We start from the raw sequence: 18297 nt of genomic DNA, 5'->3' as shown, positions 1-18297 counted from the left end.
CTCCTGACCTCAAGTGATCCACCCATCTCAGCCTCGCAAAGTGCTGGGATTACAGGAGTGAACCACTGCGCCTGGCCTGAACCATGCAAGATTTCATTCAGTCTCCTGGTTAATGGCAGTTGATCCATAGAAGTCTGATTTATTTCTTTGATTAGAACTGGAAGGATATAAGATGCTGAGACAAAAGTTCATTTGTGTTAGTGTCTCCTAGTTTATTCCACCCATGAGCAAAGTTATATTAGTAGCCTTGATAAAGATTTCTGTCCCTGGGGGTTTGGGATGCATATTCCTGAGAATGCGCATTGCCCTGGAAAAGTGACAAGGGGGCACTTGCAATACTTCCCCAGGTTAAATTCTTCATTTTAATTCAGTATTGGCAGAGGGTCATGCTGGCCAGGCAGCTGACTTGGTATTTATGATACTGCACCTGCACAGTTCTTGGCTATCCTGGCGTCCCCATAGTAGCCAGGAGCGCAGTGTTCACACTTGAATCCAGTGGTGTTGCGTAAGCAATTCCTGCACTGGCCAGTGATTTCATCACAATCTTCGAAGATCAGGTTGGGATCTGAATTTCCACTGCAGTCACATTTCCTACAGGTGCTTCCAATAAGTAAGGGGTTTCCATAGTAACCAGGAGCACATCTGAAGAGGAATATCACACATTTAAACATTTAGCATCATGGTTTTTCTTCCTTTTAATCTTCTTTCCTACAAAGAAGAAAGATGTAGTGGGTATTTGTTGATTGCCCTCCCAGAATCCATTTGCTCTTCCTCATCTTATTCACAGGGCCAGGCTTTGTTTTTAAGGAGCCACCCCTCTCCATTATGTTATAGATCATCTGGCTCACTTTATCTGTAGGCCATTCAGTTCAGCCAAGCTTCCAGATATGAGACTGAACAAGTACATTCAGCCAGGGAACTGATGTACACAAATGATCTATGATGGGTGGGAGCAGATACGCTAAAGGTACTGCAATGAGATGTATAGTAGCGTACAGCTGGGAAATGTCCTAGCCATAATGTTAATAGCACCTCTATTGAGAAACACTGGTCTGAGTTACTGTTTGTCTAGTCACAGTGAATTGTTTAAGTAACTAAGCTTGAGACAATCTGTGCCTGGTATTCCCCTGGCTGAAAGGGATTGACCTAGGAGTGTAGCTTGGGCTCTTGTTTGAGGGTCATGGGGTGGCATTCTCTCCATCTTCAGGTGAATGAAGAGGCAGCAGGTAGTACTCTCAGCTCCTGGCTGCAACTTGTGACTGAGCAAAGCCAGCCTGGAGTCAAAGCAGATGGCAGAGCTGAGAGTGCCACAAATCAATGGAGTTGGAGCCCAGACTGCCATTCTTCTGGATGTTTTAGATATGTGCACCTACAGAGGGCAGGTGCCTGCCTGAGTTTATTGTCTGGGCAGAGCCAGTGCCTACGGTCATGCTGGCTGGGACTTTAATGAGAGCCCAGCTGAGTTAGAGAATGGAGACTGAAATCCATCCAGCCTTTGCTTGCCTTGCCAAATTGTGCACTCTAGGTCAGGCTGCCTCTGCCCAGAGGAAGAACTGCCTTTCCCTACTTTTCCCAAAGGTGCCCTGCAGGGCAGCAGAGGCCCTGCTGTGAGTGGTAGACCTGTAGGCCCCATCTAAGGGAACAGCTGTTACTAGGCTCCAGTTGATTGTTGCCAGCCTACGGCCTTGAGAGAATGAAGGGCTTACATTGCCGTATTTTATTTTTTTGGAGAAAAAAGTGGAAATTTGGATGTTTATGGCAATTTTAAAAATTGACTCAAACTAAGGTCAAACTACATGCTTGTTGGCTGATTGTGCACTCTCTTTTGCTGTGGGCTCGAAACTGGTGTGGAAGATGGGCCAACTGCAGCTGCAGACACTTTGTGAGTAGCTGGAAAGAACATGTGGTCACACTATAATGGGATTGAAGGTCAGGTAGAGAAGCTAGTTCTGATGCATGAGAGAGAAAGAGAGAGTCAGCAAAAGGTTTTGAACATGACAGAAGTAGTAGTGAAGGAAGCTAGTACTGGCTTCAGCATGCAGGATGGACTACAGGCTGGAGCAGAGGGATGGGATGGGGTGCAAAAGGCCTGAGCTGGGGTGTTGGCCTTGGGAGTGGAAAGGAAGGGGGAGCTTTCCAAGGAAATCAACAAGCCCTGGTCAGTAATAATTAGACGCTACAGTTTTGTTTTATGGGATTCCCTTTAAGGTAAGGGAATCATGATGCAGAACATTTTGAAAAACAGAGAAATTAAAAAAAAAAAAAAAAAAAAAACACATCTGTAATCCCAGGACCCTAAAAAAGTCACTATCAACATTTTGTGTATGTTCCTTCAGCCTCTGTTCCTATGTCTCAGTTTCTTGGTGTAGTTGTAGTGACAGTATATTTCAGTTTTTAAACTCCTTACCTGCATTGAACCTCATAGCTTCATCTATGTGATTTTTTTTTTTTAGTTACCACAGACACCCTGGGAGGGAGGCCACACAGGCCTGGCATTCTGAGGCTGAGAGGCTACTTCAGTTTTCCAGGGTCACATAGCTAGAAAGTACAGTGCAAGGTCCAAACCTTCTGACCCTGGAGTTCTTTCTTTTGCTCCACCCTGGACTGCACTGTTGTTGCTGTAAATGAAAGAGTGGATTCATCCAACAGAAGGACAATTCATGTCTATTTTATATAAGGCGTAGAGGGAGACAGGAAGAAGAAAAACACATAGCCCATGCTCTGAAAGAACAGGAAATGAATTAAACATAATTATACATAATACAAGCTCTAGAAATCAGCTCTATGAAAAAGATGGGGATTAATGTAGGTTCTACGTAACCTACAAAGAGAAATCCCAAGAGGAAATATTCAATGAGTGTTGTTATTCACACTTTCTCATGTATTTGCACCTCAGATTTATAGGCCTGCAAGTCCCCAAGCCAGCATAAAGTATTCCTCTATGGAATATGTGGCTGGATTGAATTTCTGGCCTTTGCTGTAGTTCACCACACAGAGAATATTAGGCTCTTGAGCCAACTGAAATGAGACTCAGGTCTACCAGCTCAATGTGTAGCTGGGAATCTTGAGGTCTTAGGGTGAAGGGGCTTGCCCAAGCTCAGACAGGTCACATGCCAGTAAATTTCTTTCCATTTAATTCCACTGCATTTGCTCTCTGTAGGCAGTCCCCTGGTCTTTTACAAGATAAAACTCAAATTTTCTATGCTGTAAGTTGGAATCTCAATCACAGTGGAAACCTACTTTGAGTTACTCTGAGTCTCAAGAACATCTGGTGGTAGGCTCAGAGGAAACTCTGAAGTTGTAGTCCAAACTCTAGACCCTATGGATTTAACAAAATGAGCATACAAAAGTTTACTTATGACAGTCCCTGAGAAACCCCTACTTTTATAGATAGGAAAGCTAGAAGGCAGAGAAGCTAAATGACTTGTTCATTGCTGCATAGCTCAAACCCCTGTGGGACTCCAGGCTTAATGTTCTTTCCACTCCAGCAGTCTGGCATTAAAGAATGAACTAATTAATAAATTAATGATTATAAAAGTACCCAAGCCTGCCCTAAAAAAAGTAACAACAAAGACACAAAAGCACCAGTATTTGAGTTTAGAGTCAGCATTGGAGCCCAGGTGCCCAGTAGCCTGGTCCTATTTTTTCTTCCCTAATCTCATTTCTAGTCTATTAATGGCTTGATCCACCCAGGGAAAATAGAACTGATAAGTTTATAGCTCAAATGAAAGGATTGTGGCATATGAACTTTGTCATTTTTGTTAGTGATGATATTATTTGGGCAAAATGGAAAACCAAAAGAAATGTTGTTTAAAAAAAAAAGATTATTTTGACCCAAAACTTTGTTTTAGGAATGTTTGAAGCTCTCCTCCTTTTCTCTTTCTCTTTTGCTCCTCCTCCTGGGTCTATACAGCTGCCACTGAAAGTCTTTATCAAGGGTGCTTCAAACTCCTGGGCTAGGTGGCTCAGAAGCCTTTCTAGGAGGTTGTCACTCTGTAGCTGTCAATGGTATTAAATAAGATGACATGAAACAAACAAACAAACATTTATTGCAAAGTAGGTGTCATGTAAATGCTCTCCACTTCTTTATGAAAGACTGAGAAATAAGGCTAGGAAAACATATGTAATCTATTCAGGGTCACAGGGCAAGAATCCAGGAGTTGGGCAAGCCAGAGAGTATGGAGTCATAAGAACTCTTTGCAAATAACAGGGCTTAAGTGTAAAAAACTTGATGTCTTCAGAAAGCATGAGACTAAATCCCCGCACCACAGTAAACTTCAATAAACGTTAGCTTTCTCTTGTTCTTCTTCCTTTTTCTTCTTTGCCATTATCGAAATCATTATTATTATCATCTTCATCTCTGATGATACTGTGTTCTGCCCTTCCTGTTAGGGGTTTAAGTCACTTTGGATTTGCTTTAATTTGCCCCGTTCTTTCCTTCTGACCCTTAAGCAATAAGATTCACATGATCAATCATCATGCAGTGTTAGCATGTTGCTCACTCCACTACCAAATTTAATGCATGGAAGTGTACTATTAATAAAGCTGCTATGGGAGGCAGTGTGGAATACTGAGGCATTTAGAGCCTATGACTGAAAATAGTATTGAATGTTGAGGGTCCTGGGTTTTACTTTTGGATTTATTGCTAACCCATTGTGTGATGTTAGATTAAGTCTCTCCATGGCTCAAGAGTCTCAGGTTCCTCATCTTACTTTTTAAATAAGCTAAGTATATATCTCTACACACACACACACACACACACACACACTACACACATTACTATATATCATATATTTGGGGGTGGGCGAAGCTGGTGAGTCCTGAACAAGGATTTTTTTCCCTTTTATGTTTTAGTTGACATGTAATGATACATATTTATGGGATACAGAGTGATAATCCCATACGTGTATACAATGTATAATGATCAAATCAAGGTAATTAACATTTGTATCTGTTAACCAGCATTTCCCTATCCTTGCTCCCCATCACCCCTACCACCTTTCCCAGGCTCTAATAATCAGAATTATTCTACTTCTATGAGCTCAATTTTTTTTTTAGCTCCCTCATATGTGAGAGAACATGTGGCATAAAAAATGTGGGCTGCTTCACGATTCCGCACGTCATCCTTGCACAGAGGCCATGCTAATCTTCTTTGGGCTGTTCCAATTTTAGTATATATGCTGCCCAAGGGAGCACCTCATCTTCAAAATGTTCTTAGTTGTTCCTACTGAGATGAGAATGAGAATTGCAAAACTCTTCCTACGAGTCTTGTGCATTTAATAATTACTTGCATCAGAAGACAACTTCCTTTGCAACCTTTAGTCAGCCAGACTCAGTCAACTCTGGGTCACCCTTTCCGTTTTCCTGGAATAGGATGGGAGGTTGGGGGTAAAACAATTGACTCTTGTCACTACATAGTACCTTTTTTAAAGGAAGATTAAAAGTGCTGTTGTTATTTTTTATTGAGAAAAATTATTTTTACTCAATAAAATTATTTAAAAATAATTGAGTCCTTCAACATGCCAGATACTGTGTTGGGGGAAGAACAGACAGAGAAGGAATATGATGCTGCATCTGTTAAGCAGCTCACAGTTTCACAGGCAGATAAAGAAGCCATTGTGTTAGTTTGAGCAAGTGACTTAAATTACGTCTCACTTTTTTCTCTGTAAATAAAAATGAAAATTGTGTCCCATAGGATTTTGGGGGCTCTTCTGAGGCTTAAATCATTGTCTGTAAAGTTTTTACTACGGTGCCTGATACATCACCCAGTAAGTACTTAATAAATGTTATTGTTTTTATCACATGATCACTGTCTAAATACAATACAATGTGGACAGCTTGCCAGACGATCTGGTAGAGTTGGGGGGCAGCATGTCCAACATGGGAAGTTTAAAGTGTGAGATGGGAGAAGGTCTTTAGGGAGGAAAGACATGTAGGGCCCAGAGAAGCCAAGACTCATGAACCTAATTGTTATGACAAGGCAGATGAATGTGCTTGAGCTGTTTGTTACACAATAGTGTAAGAGATAGAGTAAGTAAAACATGTTTTATGTTTTAGACCAATGTTTCTCAAATTTGTACATATGTAACATGGATCCTTTTAAAAGGAAAGGCATTTTCATATAATTACTCCCTCCAGTGTTAGTTTAAATTATCTTTAAATATTTCAGACATGAAGCTAGGTGGAAGCTCCTTATATCCATGGTTTTTATGTAAAAACCAAAATAAATTTTCAAATACAACATAAATAAAACTATAAACTAATCAATTTCAGATTCACATTAATTCAATACAATAGTTGACATTGCCTTGTAACTGAATGGCCATTTGTAAAATGATACGGTAGAGACTACCTGAGTCCAGCATGCAAATCCAGCCGTGTGCCATGTGATGACTCTTTTCTCTCACCAATTTTCATTTTGGAATCTTTAGTTTTACAGTTTATCTTGATGTCAGCCACTTGGCCTCCAATTGTCTGTAATGTGTCGTTGACACACTGTCACCTCTGTTTTCTCCAAGCACCGAGGGAGATCTTCCCTTATTATAATGTGACACAGCAGAAAGCCCAGAACATGTTTCAATGAATGTTTTCCTCAAAGTTGTTATTAAAATTAAACATAAAATTAGGAAAATATTCACTGAGAACTCACGAACCTTCTTTTCTGAGGACAACCAACGTTCGTAGGTCACGGTTTGAAAAATATTTCCCTAGTGTGAGAGTGGTATTGAAGATCAAGGTAGAGCAGCAGTTCGCAAAGCAATTAGAGTCCTGGTGCATCAGAATCCAAAGGGAAATCAAAATACAGGTCCTGGGCCTCACCCCTGGATATTCTTTTTCAGTGGGTGGTGAAGGGGAGTTGGGGAGGACTCAGGAATCCAGAGTTTTCCAGGAGGCACTTGGACACAGATTGAAAACCACCACTTGACTCAATCATCTCTAAAGTGCAAAAAGACCTAGAGTGTTCTTGGTTTGGACGAAGTTTTACATTTGTTTAAAATAGATATCCATGCAAATCAGCTGCATATTTAGAAAATCTCTTTTGGAGAGGTTCAAGTTCACAAATATATTGAAAACACAGATTAGGTGAAGGTTAATACAAGCAACTTAAGAGCTTCGCTGTTCAAGCAGAAACCCTCCTCTTATTCCCAGGGTCAAACTCAAATCAAAAGCAGCAGAGGCCACCACCATTTGGAAGATCTAGCCCTTCTGGCTCAGTTTCCTTATCTGCAAAATGACAAAATACAACCTTCTCTAAGGTGGTTGTGAAGATGACAGATGAAGGATGTAAAGCAACAAGGACACAAGTGATCATTAATCAATGGCATTATTTAGCTCAGAGCCATAATTTCTAGCTAAGAAAACTGAGACTCAGGAAAATGGGCCAACGTGTCCCAGGCACACATTTGCCAATGGCAGAAGGTGGACAATGACCACCATGACTCATACAGTCACCGGTTAATTCTTATTGAGTGTTTATTCAGTGCCAGGTCTCATACAAAAAACTTTACAGTATTATCTCCTCATAGTTTAATGAGATGGGTAACTTTATTTTCTCCATACTGTACAAGTGGAAATTAGCATTTGGAGAGAGAGGTCAAAGAACTTGCCCAGGCGGGTCACAAAGTGGTGGAGCTGAGATTCAAACTCAGCCAGGCCGATGCTCAAATCTCTTCTTTTCAACACTCTACTTTCACTTCCCAAACTAGTGCTCTTGTGTAGAGCCTACCACTCCAGCAGCAGATCTGACTCAGCCTTACTGGGTCATGGCAGAGTCCATGAGCCTCCTATATGGGTTGAGGCATTTATCACCTGTAATTCCTTGTCAGAGATGGGCATGCTGTCCTTTTGAGAAGGTTGAGATGACAGAACCCTTCTCTGCACCTCTGTGTGATTTTACAGGAAAGTGCCCGTAGGGCCCAGGTGATTTCACTCCTGGGAGCTTTGCATTTGGTCAGCAGGGCTCTATCTAAGGCCATTTACTTTTCCTATGGGGGCCATCGAACACCCAGTTAGCAATACTGCTTAGTCATTAGCAAACTAAACTGAATTTAACCTCAGACACCCAAGAGAAAAAGTTCCATACTGGCTGATTAACAATCATTACAGACTTCCAGTGAGCCAGGAAATGAGTAAATCAGGCGCCTCCTATTCCTATGTCCCCAAGTAAGGAAATATAAGTGTGTCGCAAATATTAATCAACCCAATGTAATCTGATCATATATGTCAGTCCCTCCTAATAGATGAAATTCATGTGGGTCCTAAGCTCACTTTCTCTTTTATGGCAATAAATAAATAAATTTTAAAAAATTTACAACCCTTTAGTGAAATAATTATCCACGTTTTGCACATTTAATAATCATAATAACAATGCCTTCCAAGTGCAAAGATTTTTCTCTGGATCACAGACACTGTGGCTTTTGTTTGTTTGTTATGTTTCAGACCCACTTTGTGAGGGATAGAGGGTGTTTTCTTTGGAAGTGAGATTGCTTATAATTTAAAGTTTACATTCATTTTAGCCCCAGGTTGCATTGGTAAGCCTGTCTGTGCTGTTGAGGGTCTGCAGATGAGTGACTGGATGCATGACTAGTTCTGCTTGGGCCTTCCTTCTTTGTCTCTAGGGCACTGTGCGTCATTTAGCTGCCTAAACACAATGGTGAGGCCAACGTTAATGGCATTTTTGTTAAAAATAAGAAGACTTGGCCAGGCGCAGTGGCTCACGCCTGTAATCCCAACACTTTGGGAGGCCAACGTGGGCAGATCACATGGTCAGGAGTTTGAGACCAACCTGGCCAACATGGTGAAATCCTATCTCTACTAAAAATATAAAAATTAGCTGGGCATGGTGGCAGGTGCCTGTAGTACCAACTACTCAGGAGGCTGAGGCAGGAGAATTGCTTGTACCTGGGAGGTGGAGGTTGCAGTGAGCTGAGATCATGCCATTGCACTCCAGCCTGGGCAACAAAGTGAGACTCCATGTCAAAAAATAAAATAAAATAAAATAAAAAAAAATAAAATAAAAATTAAGAAGAACTGTCTGAGAGACTCTTTTAGCAAAAGCTATTTTATCTTACGACACTGTGAGCAGCTGGCAGGTAGAGCGAATGGGAAACATCTTACCAGGAGTTATTCAGCAGAAAGCCTCCTGTGCTCTGTGGAGAAAGCCTTTCTTATATGAGCAAATCCCAGCCCAGTTTAGATAGGAGTGTCGTGTGCTTTTCAAAAGAAGACATTTATGTGGCCAACAAACATATGAAAAGAAGGTCATCATCACTGGTTATTAGAGAAATGCATATCAAAACCACAATGAGATATCTCATGCCAGTTAGAATAATGATCATCAAAAAGTCAGGAAACAACAAATGCTGGAGAGGATGTGGAGAAATAGGAATGCTTTTACGCTGTGGGTCGGAGTGTCAATTAGTTCAACCACTGTGGAAGACAGTGTGGGGATTCCTCAAGGATCTAGAAATAGAAATACCATTTGACCCAGCAATCCCATTACTGGGTATATACCCAAAGGATTATAAATCATTCAATTACAAAGACACATGCACGTGTATGTTTGTTGTGGCACTACTTACAATAGCAAAGACTTGGAACCAATCCAAATGCCTATCAATGACAGACTGGATAAAGAAAATGTGGCACATATACATCATGGAATTTGATGCAGCCATAAAAAAGGATGAGTTCCTGTCCTTTGCAGGGACATGGATGAACTTGGAAACCATCATTCTCAGCAAACTAACACAGGAACAGAAAACCAAGCACCGCATATTCTCATTCATAAATGAGTGTTGAACAATGAGAGCACATGGACACAGGGAGGGGAACATCACACACCAGGGCCTGTCAGGGGATAGGAGGCAAGGGGAGGGAAAGCATTAGGAGAAATACCTAATGTAGATGACAGGTCAATGGGTGCAGCAAACCACCATGGCACGTGTATACCTATGTAACAAACCTACATGTTCTGCACATGTATCCTGAACTTAAAGTATAAGAAAAAGAAAAAAACAAAAGAGTGTCATGTGTAAATACCAGCCAGGGATCTAGAAAACCCAAACTCCTGTGGAGTTGGTTTACTTTTTAGGAGATGGTATAAAGAATTGGCTAAATAATAGCTTTGTGGGTTCCCCCCCACAATTTATTGCTCTATTGACAAAAAGTGATTCACTTTTTGTTTATTGAGGAAACCTCACTCTTTTTTGGGAAACATTAATTTTAGTACTCTTTCTCTATGATGGAGAGAGAAAAGAGTGTTACCAAAACCACCTAGAGAATCTTTTCAAAATACACATCCCCAATTTCCTTTTCCCCTGTGTGCTTATCCTGAGATGTGGCCCTGGCCTGGAGCCCTGGGAAGCATACTGCTATTTGCTGTATCTGGGGCATGGGATTTGGGAAAAGCTTCCCTAAGGGGTTTTGAAATGTGGTCCCTTCACCCTCTTAAGCACCTCTTTAATATCGACAGAATGGGAATATGGCAGAGCTGTTGAGTTATAGAAACAGAAAGCTTCCTTTGACCTACACAGAAAATAGAGCATTTTATTGGCTTACCTCTCACAGTTAGGCCCAGCATAATTTTCTTTACAAATGCACCGAACAGCTCCATTTTTCCTATAGCAGGATTCTGCAAAACTAAAATTGGAAGCAAATATTAGGCATCAGTTTCATACATCACTGAAGAGACTGGCTTAACTTTTTATTAGATCACCTCTATGTTGGTCCCATTAAAGTTCTAATGGGTGCAATCATTTTCATTATTTAAATTTATTGTACACATTTACCTTGCAGGAAAGTTTAGGCCAGAAGCCCCCAAAAGATGATGCCACTCGTTGGTGGGACCATTTCCCAGGTCTTACATATATATTTCAAGCACAAGTTCAAAACTTGTATTCCAAAGCCAGAAATAAAATAATTGAATTCTACCTGCAATTTTGGATTTATAGAAGAATCCCCTTTTATTTCCATCACTGTCTGTGTATTCATTTGAAAGTTTCCCCTTTTTTTCTGCACCAGAACTTGTCTAGTTTTGAAGTAAGGAATCAGTTCTAAACTATAGAATCTCCACAGAATTTTAATTTCTTTCATGTGTACTTTAAATATTGGAAATAAGGGTGCTGAGACTGGCTGAGCTGATCAAAGTCCCAGTCAAGTACTGCAGCAAGACACAGGACCCATCACAAAAGGGTTTTACCCCCTTAGAAACTTCTTTCTTTTTCTTCCTTTTAAAAAAAGATAATAAAAATTAGGACACAGGACAAAAAAGTAATAAAAATATTGGTGTAATGGAATAAATAAGTCTCCTCATTATGAAGGCAAAGGAAATGGGGTCATGCTCTCCACATGTTTGGTAAATTCTACACAGACACATGAATTGTGCAGGGCATAGGGGTGTGTGTGTGTGTGTGTGTGTGTGTGTAAAATTTTAACCCTTTCTTTTAAATTAGCTTTGGCTTTGGTACTGAACAACCAGTAAAGTGTGACCTGCTGCTATCTTGTTTCATTATACATCAGCAATTTTACACTAATCGTCTTTGGAAGAAAGCAAAAGGGTGTGTTTATTTGTTTGAAGACACTTATAAAATCAGTCAGAAAACAATATGTGCTTCTCAGTGAAAGGCAACACCCACAATTTATTTTCTCTAACATTTTGATGAAAACATTCCAACAGTTACATTTCTTTGCCCTTTTGTCCTTTATTTTGCTTGTTCTGATTTCTTAGCCTACTTAAAGAACCAAGAATCCAGAGCATGAGCCCCCGTGTCCATCTTTCTTTGAAGGTGTTCCACCCAGCAGCCCGCCCACGCTTGAAGGATGCAACATCTGCTGGGGGCATCTGGAGTCATCTGCCTGTAGCTGACATCCTGCTGTTTCAAACAGATGACATTTTCCTTACTTGGAGCGATTTCCATAGCTAGTGGTAGAGATGGAGGATGTCTGGCCAACCCCCAAATAAATACATGGATATTATGCAAATGGTCCTGGGAACAACAGCATGACCACTGGTCTCTGTGGCGAAGGCAGACACCAAGGTAGTGCCAGCCCTCGAGGGTTCATTTTTGTTTCTCATCAGGATTAACTGTTTATGTTTTTCTTAAGGTAAACTCTGGTTTTGCCTAGGGAAGTGAAAACACTGCATCTCTCTCAGCCCACTCTAAACACTGTGGTGCCCATTTCAAGTGGCTTTTGCTCTTAGAAAACCCTTAGGGAACTTAGAGAAAAATAGACTCGGCCTTTTGTTTGTTTGCTTAACCCCCTCAAGCATTATTTTCTTGCTTTCTTATAACTGGAAATCCAAATCCTGCATCTGTGGGTTCAGCTTCATGAATGTTTCAAAGTGTAATTTAGAATCTAAACTAGGAGCCTTTCTGAAAAGTCCTGGAACTTTCATTTCTACAGAAAGTAGCAATATGAATTTCTTAAAAAGCTGAAAGAGGCAATGGAGAATTTGATTTCTGGTAAGATATTTCATTAGTATTTGAGATTAGTTAACTAAGCTAATAATAAGGCCAGATCAAAAGATTAGAACTTTTTTAGGACCCAAGAAAATTTGTTCTGTTCCAGGACCATAGACTAACCCCTCCTCTCCTTTTTTGCAACCAGTTTCCCCAGCAAGGGATTCAAGAAGTAGAGCTGTTGTCACTACAGAAAAAAAAATCTGTAAAACCCCTTGGTCTCTCAAACCCTTAACAAGTCTTCCCTACTCCTACATAATATTTACTTACAGGTGACACACTTTTGATTTCATTTTCATTTTCAGTAGGCTTTTCAACCTCAAATCTGTACTATGAGAGACTAGAGCTATCATATCTGTGAATATATACCTAGTTTCAGAGCACATTCTCTAAGACCTTTGAGTGCTCCTTTAACCCTGGATCCACTTACACAGAGAAAAATCATGGGCAGACATGGTGCCTTGATGCCTTTGGAAACTGTTTTGTCTTTCAAGAAAGGAGACTCATTCCACAGCTGGCAACTCTTGACTTCATTTCTTGAAGAGTTAACAGCCTTCAGAAATGCTTCTTGCTCAACTAACATACTGGATAATGTGACTCAATAGGTAAAGGGTCATTTGCTCTAGAAGTTTCACAACACTGCTGTATTTTGACCTATCTTAATAGAGGTAAGACTTTTTGAATGTTTTATTCACTGCTCACTAGTCACCAGTGACTAGTGCATGACTGGCACATAGTAAGTACTGAATACCAGTTTTCATGTCAGTGTATAATAAGTGCTCAATGCATATATGATTGCATGTAGACAAGGTTTCTCAGTCCATCGGGAATGATGTCTAAAGGTCTCATATCCCAAGACCAGGTAATTTAGATAAGAAAGTCTTGTCAGGCAAATATGGTGAAAAGTGCAAAAGTGGTACAATATAATGTTAAAGAACTATCTGAGATTGCCTGCCTAATTTATCCACCACCATCTAAAACAACTGCAGCTCAATGCTTATAAACCTTTTCTGAGCAGATGAGGCTACACAACGTCTTTATGAGAGAATGAGTAAAACCAGTATGAGGAAGTTGGAGGTGATATACTTAACAAAATATACCATGGCAAGAAAACTGTGTTAAATATCTCACCAGATGTGATAAAGACTAATGCTTGAGAGCAGAATATTAATGAATAATGAAAGAGTATATGTACCAAGAAAGAGCGAAGGGAGCTCATAAATCAGGACATACTTGAGTGAAAATAACAGAACAATTAATGTTTGCATTTTCTACCCTCGCTGTGAGTACCATCCATTTTACACACGTTATTAATACTATCAGACATGAAAAATTACAGTGCAAGATCTGAGGCAGTTTAACAGTTTCTAAAGAAGGATGAGTCTGAAAAACATCTGACTGCTCTGTTAGACTTGTCGTCCATAGGATTCCAACATATTACAAGCTATTAGGTGAAATGTTAGTTGCTACTGCTGTTCAATTAAGGAAAAAAGTTCAGGGGAATCTGATTGCTATCTCTCTTTTTCTTTTCTGTTTATCAGTAAGTGTGTGAGTATGAGTGTGGATCATTTAATTTTATTTAAAACAGCTATCAATTACATAAATATTACATACAAACACTTAGAACAGTGCCAGGCATAGAGTAAGAAAAATCTAAGTATTAGAAAAAATACAGTGTTATGTGTTCAGTAAAGGCAAAATCTACCTATACCTGTCCATGCTCAGGGCGCCAACCCAAATGCTCCACACAAATTATCCTAGTCCACTCCTCTGTGATGCAGATCCTTATTTCCTAGTTTGATTTACTGTACTAAGAGAAAATATGAGATATGGGGCTGGTAAATGAATCAAGGGGTGGAGCCAACATCTGAATCCAGGCTTCTTGACTCCAAGTCCCATGGAAAGTGAGATCTAGGAAGAAAGTAACTTGTTGGAGATCACACAGGTATTATGTGTCAAAACAGGAATATGAACCTAGATCAGCTACTCTTTCCAGTTGTGGCATAATAAAAGTATTTAGCTTTTTTATTTATTTAAGTATTTATCTTTGGTTCCTGGCACAGAAGTCCTGGATTTCCTGAGTGAAAAGACTGTCTTTTGTTATTTATAACAAGCACCTTTCAACCATATCTGAATTTATGCTAATGAAGTGACTCACTGTGGACCTCTAGATAGCTTCAGAATGGGAACCAGTGACCAGAGGAACCACCGAGGAACCAAACATATAATTAGACATTGGAAATTTCACCATCCCCACCCCCAACCTGCAGAGAGGAGAGAGACTGGAGATTGAGTTCAGTTACCAATGGCCAATGATTTGACCAATCATACCTATGGCATGAAATTTTGATAAAAACTCCTGAGCAGCTAGGCTTGGGGATTCTGGTTGGTGACACATGGAGGTGCTTAGAGCGTGGTGCTCCAGAAGACAGCATGGAGTCCTCCATGCTCTCCTTCACTCCCCCATCTCCAGATCCTGCTGTATGTATTGCTTCCATTTAGCTCTTTTGGAGTTGTAACCTTTATAACAAACCGACAGTCATACGCGTAGCACTTTTCTAAACTCTGAGAGTCATATTAATGAATTGTCAATCCCGAGGAGAGTTTGAGGGATCCTTCCCAAATTTGTAGTCTTCTGGGAAGAAGTATGAATAGCCTGGAGACCCCATGTTTGGCTGGCATTTTCAGTGGGGGCAGTCTTGTGGAACTGTCTCTTCTCTTAACTTATGGGATCTGTGCTGACTGTGGAAACTTAGTGTTGGAATCGAATTGATTGCAGGACACCCAGTTGATGTCAGAGAATTGGAGAATTGGCAGTTTGAAAAGTCATGTGTCACTATACCTTTTAAATTCCGTATTCTGTCATTTTATAAAGAATAAAATGGCCAGTGACGACTTAATTACTGGATTTATACATGTTCCATTATTTCAAATAAAATGTATGTATCTTCTTTTTAACTTCTCCCTCAGGTCAAAACATAGCTAGAAGTGTTCCTGTAAATCTTCTGCAAGCTGATCGGCCTAGAGCATGCACTCTGTTGATCTGTGTTCTAATTCTGACTGAAAAGCCGTATGTAGGCAAATGTTTCCTTTGTGAAAGTCAGAAGAAGCAATACTGCTGAAACTATGATATTATAATGAGTCTGTTGGCATTCCCGGTTGTGATCTCTCTAGGTCAAGGAATAGTTAAGAAAAGATGAGACTTATAAAGAAAAGATGAGACTTTATAAGATTCCTTGCTTATAAAATTTAGGAGACTTCATAGACCTTATGATGCATCCTCATATTCTGGGAACAGAGTTGTCATTTATACTGTAAGTGCTTAAGCTTTCCAGATGATGTATTTAGACTAGAAACATTTAATATATCTTTTCCAGTCTCATCTCAACATAAGATTTTGCCTGTGGAGAAACCTCAGAAGTCTGGATAAAACAAAACAAACCAAAAAAAAAAACCCCCATAGACTGATCATTAGAAGGGACCATCCTCCTTTAGGACTTACCTGGCCAAGTGGGGCAGGGGACAGGGGCACGGCTGGCAGAATCGGGGTGGTCCCCTGATGGAATCTCCAATATAACCATCCAGACACTTTTCACAGTGTTCTCCTGTTGTGTTCCGCTGGCAGTGCTATGAGACAAAAGACAGGAAGATTGACAAGGATGCAAAAGAAATTTTAGAGACAGCAAGTCTAAGAATCACGCAATACTTTTTCAAGCAAAAGGGATGTCAAGTCGGACAGCACAGACAGTGTGCGGCAGTACTGGTTAGCACAAGGAGTCTTACTGGCCCCAGTCAATGCCAGAAAGTATGGGTAAGTGGTGAGTGAATTCTTCCTGGGCTTTTGTGTGTGTACTAGCAGACTGGGGACTTCAGAGTTTGTGAGCAGAGGAGATTATTCATTAGTTACTCATTTCAATTCAGAATGTTAATCAGAATGATCAAACCCTGGATGTTCCAGAAGCATTGGCTTACTGACTTGGAATGAATATGAAATGAGAAACCAACCAACCAATCAAGCAAACAAACAAAAACCATCCCTCTGGTACTTACCTATGACAAGAGAACAATAAAGATTTATGGTCTTGGAGGATAAAATGGGTCAGATTGTAGTATAAATGGAGTAGAAGGTTGATAAAGGGCATTCTGCTCATGGGTTGGTATCTTGGATAGTGACATACAAGAAATAGTAAGCAGGTTTATTTGCACGATTTTTCCACTTTTAGTAAGGATTAGAGGAGGAAAAGGACAAAATGCCTGGAACATCATTCTCATTCAATATCACACTAGGCTGCAAATCTCTTGAAAGTACATCCTAAGTCTCCCTTTCAGAATCATTCCTTCTTTTCCACTACTCATATTGTAGTGCTATTATGTGTTCTCAACCTCATTACCCCTCCCCAACTCTGTATCTTTCAGCACTGTATTGCCATTAACTTGAATGGAGTAGGCACTCAGTAACTGTCAAACTGATGGATTAATTTCTATAAGGAGCAGTGAGCTAACACGCAAACAGCTTTCTTCTATGGGATTGTACTAGATGGTACAAGGCAAAGTCATTAGCTCTGTATTTTCATCTTTACATTCATCAGAGTGTATAAAGGTTGAATTGGGGCTGCAGTGAAAAATTATACTGTTAGAATTAGAATGCCATTTAAGAACACATTCATATTTGAGCAATTGCCTCAGTCACACCAATGCACCAGAGCTTCAACAGAACAACTTTTTTTTTTTTTAAAACAGCGGAAGAGCCTTGGGGAAAGCAAGATGGAGCAGCAGTAGGCTGAACTCTGAGTTCCTCATTTTAGCCTTTATGCTTTATTTAAGGTTCAGAATAAAAGAATAGCAAGGCCCTGCTCTAAATATTTCACATGGATTAACTGACTTAATTCTCACAACAGTCCTGAAGTAGGTTCCTATCCTCCCCCTCCCCCTACCATTTTACATCTGAAGAGATGAAGGCACAGAGAGATTAAGTAAATTACCCTCGGTCACACAGATAGTAGGTGGCAAAAGTGAGATTCAAATTCAGGAAATCTGGCTCCAGAAATGAACTTGTTAGTTTCTATATTACACTGCTTCTCCAGTATTGTTGAAGAAAAGGCTTAACAAACAGTTGTAAAATGAATACATTAGAAGGCAACAGTATTAATAACACTTTGAGCTTCAAGTGAAATATAATATCAATATATAAGTCAAAGGGGAAGAATCCTAATAAGGGTAACTAGCTATCCCAGTTGAATGTTCTTCAGGCATTTGATCAGCCACTGGATATAAGCAATCTTTGGTGCCAGATTAGAATTATGTCTGCAGAATAGAATTTAGGGGCCAGTTCAGATTGCCTGACAGATCAATGAGAAACTCTGAAAAATAAAGTATGATATGCAGGCAACAGGATGTGAACATATTTCTCTCACAGTTCTTAATACTGTGTCTTGTGCTAAGTCAGCCTTCAGGAAATATTTATTGGGGAAAAATGAAGGAAAAGGGAAAGGGGTGAATTAATGAATTTGTGTGTGGAGCAAACAGAGGAAATTAACATGCCCCCAAAGCTAATATAAAATTGTGGCAATCTCTCATCCCAGGAAAAACCATGAGCCTTACCCAACTAACATGAACCTAAGCCATAAGCAATCTGGCAGGGCTGCTTGTAGGCTTGGGTTAAATTTGTCTAAGTTCTTGTTGGACAGATGAAGCCCCTCTGTGATGAAGAAAATAGGCCCATTGTAAGATGTTAGGCCATTCTTTGTTCCCAAAGTGACTATCATGCTACAAAAGTGTGCTAATTTCCAATTCTGTCCCCTTATGGCTTGATAGGTGTTTTAGATTCCTTGTCAGG

General features: G+C 40.1%; 1 protein-coding gene and 1 non-coding gene across 3 annotated transcripts in view; both read right to left on the bottom strand.

Annotated features, from left to right (window-relative positions):
- The window catches only part of LAMA4 (laminin subunit alpha 4), a 153741-nt gene that overhangs the window by 86232 nt on the left and 49212 nt on the right, over positions 1-18297 (bottom strand). For both annotated transcript variants that reach the window (XM_017509236.2, XM_017509235.2), the window contains exons 4-6: positions 15964-16088; positions 10561-10641; positions 428-642 (exon numbers count right to left, since the gene is read on the bottom strand). In XM_017509236.2, the coding sequence (XP_017364725.1) occupies positions 428-642; positions 10561-10641; positions 15964-16088 (421 nt within the window). The remainder of the gene's footprint in view (positions 1-427; positions 643-10560; positions 10642-15963; positions 16089-18297) is intronic.
- LOC119468337 lies at positions 5090-5196 on the bottom strand. The gene has a single exon (XR_005197000.1). It is a non-coding gene; the product is annotated as a U6 spliceosomal RNA (small nuclear RNA).

This window comes from Cebus imitator, unplaced genomic scaffold (genome assembly GCF_001604975.1).
Source record: "Cebus imitator isolate Cc_AM_T3 unplaced genomic scaffold, Cebus_imitator-1.0 Scaffold413, whole genome shotgun sequence".
Classification (NCBI taxonomy): Eukaryota; Metazoa; Chordata; class Mammalia; order Primates; family Cebidae; genus Cebus; species Cebus imitator.
The sequence above is the reverse complement of the archived record's forward strand: the minus strand, read 5'-3'. Positions and strand labels throughout refer to the sequence as shown.